Source organism: Lacerta agilis, chromosome 15, assembly GCF_009819535.1.
Source record: "Lacerta agilis isolate rLacAgi1 chromosome 15, rLacAgi1.pri, whole genome shotgun sequence".
NCBI classification, from domain to species: domain Eukaryota; kingdom Metazoa; phylum Chordata; class Lepidosauria; order Squamata; family Lacertidae; genus Lacerta; species Lacerta agilis.
Window position 1 is genome coordinate 16,355,545 of NC_046326.1, and position 4,385 is coordinate 16,359,929.

The 4,385-nt window shown below is 50.8% G+C and overlaps 1 protein-coding gene across 1 annotated transcript; it reads left to right on the forward strand.

Annotated features, from left to right (window-relative positions):
* Positions 1 to 2,149: 2,149 nt before the first annotated feature.
* On the forward strand, positions 2,150 to 2,694 carry LOC117059860 (40S ribosomal protein S11-like). Its single transcript, XM_033171735.1, has one exon. It carries the CDS (start codon positions 2,161 to 2,163, stop codon positions 2,638 to 2,640), a length of 480 nt encoding a protein of 159 aa, XP_033027626.1. The 5' UTR covers positions 2,150 to 2,160; the 3' UTR covers positions 2,641 to 2,694.
* The last annotated feature ends 1,691 nt before the right edge of the window (positions 2,695 to 4,385 follow it).

Sequence of the window (4,385 nt, forward strand, 5' to 3'; positions counted from 1 at the left end):
ATGACGGGGTGAGCTCCTGTTGTTCGGTCCCAGCTCCTGCCCACCTAGCAGTTCAAAAGCATGTCAAAGTGCGAGTAGATAAATAGGTACCGCTCCGGCGGGAAGGTAAATGGCATTTCCGTGCGCTGCTCTGGTTTACCAGAAGCGGCTTTGTCATGCTGGCCACATGACCTGGAAGCTGTACGCTGGCTCCCTCAGCCAATAAAGCGAGATGAGCGCCGCAACCCCAGAGTCGTTTGTGACTGGACCTAGTGGTCAGGGGTCCCTTTACCTTTACCTATATTTTAGACTCTCAGGAGCTCCAGAGGCCCGCAATCAGGGATGATGGGGGTTGGGAGTCCAATTCCAGCCTGGAAGACCTGTCCTTGTTTTGTGTGGATGGAGACCAACTTCCTGCCCCCTCCCACTCTGCATGATGGACGGGACCAAAACAGTGGGTGCAAAAGACAACCAAGCAGCTTTAAGCTGTACAACAGAGGTGGGAAACCTCAGACCCAGGGGCCAAATGTGGCCCTCCAGGTAGCCCTCAGAACTCTCCCCAAGCGGTGCTCCTTTTAGTCCTGCTTTCCAGCCTTCTTGAGCATTTCTGCCTGGTTGGAACATGTCCTGATCGTTCCTTTCGCTTGTCTAGAACAGGGGGACAGAGAGGAGCATGCCTAGCGTACAAAGAGGAAATGCACATTGATTGCTCCACCCTCTCTTGCTCTGACCCCACCCACCACTCTCATGTGGACCCAGGAAGATTGCTCAGGAGGGAACGTGGCCCACCGGCTGGAAAGGCCGCCCCCCCCGGCTCATCTTGTGCATTAAGAAAAAGTGCCCTTAAAAAGTGGCAAAAGGGAGGCCAAATGTATGCACGCCAGGGGCAGAGCATGGAGGGTGAACAGAGCCCTCCAACACTGATGCCAGCAGATTCTGAGAGGGTGCAACCAGACGCCTCCATAGCAGGTGACCAGTGGGGAGGCAAGCCGCACCGGGACAGGCCTTTGGAGCTTGGGTGCTGCCTCCTTCTCCACGTTGGTTGGGCGGGCTTCCCCCTGCATGGACGCTGGGTGGGCAGGCAGTGCAGCATGCTCCTGCTTGGCTCCAGTGGGGGGGTGCCCTCTTGACCGACGCAGAGCCGTGCTCACCTCTCTCTCTAGGAGAAGGAGGCGTCGTCCCATCCCTCAGAATCATGTGCCTGTGGCCGCCACCACCACCCCCTCAGCCCTGGTCCCACTATGCCAGTGCTTGCAGACAGAGCGGACAACCTAGACACTAACCCTCCATGGCCCTTTCCAGAGATTTCCCAGGGCCCTGGCCTTCCTGTCCATGCAGAGGCCTCCAGCCATTCCATCTGATGTCTGGTGCTCCAACAGCTGATCCTTCTTAGTCCATCCCCCTGCCTCTCCCATGGTGCCTCTGAGCTTAGTCTCTCTCTCTCGGCAACCAGGGCAGGGAGGGTTGCCTGGGGTGGGCATGTTCTATATAAAGCTTCCCCCACACACACACACTTTCTGCTGACAGAAGTAGATAATGAACTAATACCTTGAAGGAGGCTACCTCGCAATCCCTGCCTCTTGTTGAACAATTCAAAGCTTCTGCTGCTGCTGCCACCGCCGCTGTTCCCCGTCCCGCTTTCTTCTGTCCTAAGCCAGCTTACTACCTGTTTGTGAGCCTTGCCCCTCATTAAGTGCCTGGCGCTTGTGTCCGTGCAGGGAGCTAAATGATGTCTTGGTGTAATCCTCCGCTTAAAACCTAGACGGGCGAAGCTAGCCACACACCATATGGCTGCTTCTTTTGAGGCAACAGGATCAGCCTCGGAGTAGGTGACTCGGATACTTTATTTATAATCTCGCCTCGCTCCCCACACTCGCTGCTGCCCTGCATTTCACAGACACCCTCGATGCTTGCAGACTGAGCTGCTTATTAATAAATATTCTGGGGTGGCAATGGCTCGGTTACATTCAAACACAGGTGCGCGTCATCCAGAGAAAGGCTGTGGTGTATGGGGGGGGGACCTATACTGGGGGCCTGGATTTGGGGGCCAGCCAAATGGGTTTTCTCAGGACAAATTGGGACACACAGACACTTCCAGTTCCACATACAGAAGCTGGCCAGATTGGAAGGCGAAACTTTTTTCAATTATATTTTATTAAGCTTCCGCCTCGCGTGGCCAAGATGGCGGACACGCAGACTGAGAGGGCATATCAGAAGCAGCCCACAAACTTCCAGAACAAAAAAAGTGTGCTCTTGGGAGAGACTAGCAAAGAGAAACTCCCCCGCTACTACAAGAACATTGGTCTGGGCTTCAAGACCCCCAAAGAGGTCATCGAAGGCACATACACATTGACAAAAAAATGTCTCTTCACTGGCAATGTGTCGATTCAGGGCCGTATTTTATCAGGCGTGGTCACCAAGATAAAGATGCAGCGCACCATTTTGATCAGCAGGGACTACTTGCACTACATCCACAAGTACAACCGCTTTGAGAAACGGCACAAGAACATGTCTGTGCACCTGTCCCCTTGCTTCAGGGATGTGCAGATTGGACATATTGTGACAGTGGGCGAGTGCCGTCCTCTCAGAAAGACGGTCCGGCTCAACGTCCTCAAGGTGACCAAGGCTGCCGGCACCAAGAAGCAGTTCCAGAAGTTCTAAAGTGTCTCCTCATGGCTCTCCTTGGGATGCTCAAATAAACCTTTTGTAAAGACACATACATCTAAAAATATAACATTTTTAACATATACGATCAAAGCACAATTTCATCTTTTCTCTTATTTTTATTGACTTCCCAACCAGTTTTCCATGGAGTCATTGTTTATTCCATTCTGCTGCACCCTATCTATTAAATCATAACCACAGTATTATAATCTAATTGCTTCTGTTGCTCAAAGCTCAAATCCTGCTCGTGAGTTCATTGTACTATAATATGGGAGGTGAAACTTACTTAAACAGGACAGGCATCCTTCATCACATCTGAGAGCAGCAGGAGAGCTTAGCAGACACAGAGTGAGCCATGCCTGCCACACACAGCTCTCTCATCCAACTTTTTCTCACCACTCCCCCACTACCTCCCACCCAACCTCCCTATGCCTAATGTAAGCGCCGGCCCCTACCTGGGTTGTTATCACTGCCGAAACAGGATGAAGCCCCGAGCTGCAAGATGGGAGGGAAGTCAAATTAATTTATCTAGCTGTCCTTACATTAAAATGGAAAGAGCTCTTTATTTTCCTTCCCATTTCAAAGATAGCCATCACATGTTCATATGCTTCAGAAAAACCCTTTGAGGAATTGAGTTTATTTATGTATTGGTTTTTAGCCTGCCTTTCAGGGCACAGCCCTCCCCAGACAGCTCTCAAAATTAAAGCAACATTAAAAAAAAAAAAGTACATTAAAAAATTAAGTACATCAAAAACAGCTCCACCCTCAGTCTAAAAGCAGCAGCGGTAGAAAAACCCAGTATGTCACATTTCAGCAGCAAGCGGATTAAAACCAAAATGCCCTCTGAGTGGAATCCAGTACAGATTGGTGTCATACATACCTCTGTAGGGAGAGAATTTCAGAGCTTGAGGGGTCACCACTAAAAAGGTCCTGTCCCTAGAAATTGCCAGAAGGGTGGCCTTTGAGTGGCAGGCTGTGAAAACGGGGGCTCTGAACTGAAATAAATCATTCTGCTGAGTTGCTCTGAGATGACCCCACGGGCTGTCTTTCACTCATATTCAAAGCTAGTTCACACCCAGGCAAGCACCTCGCTTGATTAGGACTGACTCACACATGCATATGCTCGACTGCAATATCAAGTAGTAGAAGAAGAAGAGTTTGGATTTGATATCCCGCTTTATCACTACCCGAAAGAGTATCAAAGCGGCTAACATTCTCCTTTCCCTCCTCACTCTGTGAGGTGAGTGAGGCTGAGAGACTTCAAAGAAGTGTGAGTAGCCCAAGGTCACCCAGCCGCTGCATGTGGAGGAGCGGAGACACGAACCCAGTTCAACAGATTACAAGTCTACCACTGTTAACCACTACACCACACTGGCTCTCAGTGGCGCATGTGAATGGACCATCCACCACCAGCAACATGCAAATGTACCGTAAACAGCGTTTCCGTGCGCTGCTCTGGTTCGCCAGAAGCGGCTTAGTCATGCTGGCCACATGACCCAGAATCTGTACGCCGACACCCTCGGCCAATAAAGCAACATGAGCGCCACAACCCCAGAGTTGTCCATGACTGGACCTAATGGTCAGGGGTCCCTTTACCTTTACCTTTAGGGGACGCAATCTGAATGGTTCTGCCAGGGGCGCAAGATCACCTAGCTACGGTTCTGGGTATAAGGCAGCTTCCTGTGTGATTTGAACCAGGAACCGTCGCATTCTTGATGCTCGTTCTTTCACAAAGAGGAAAA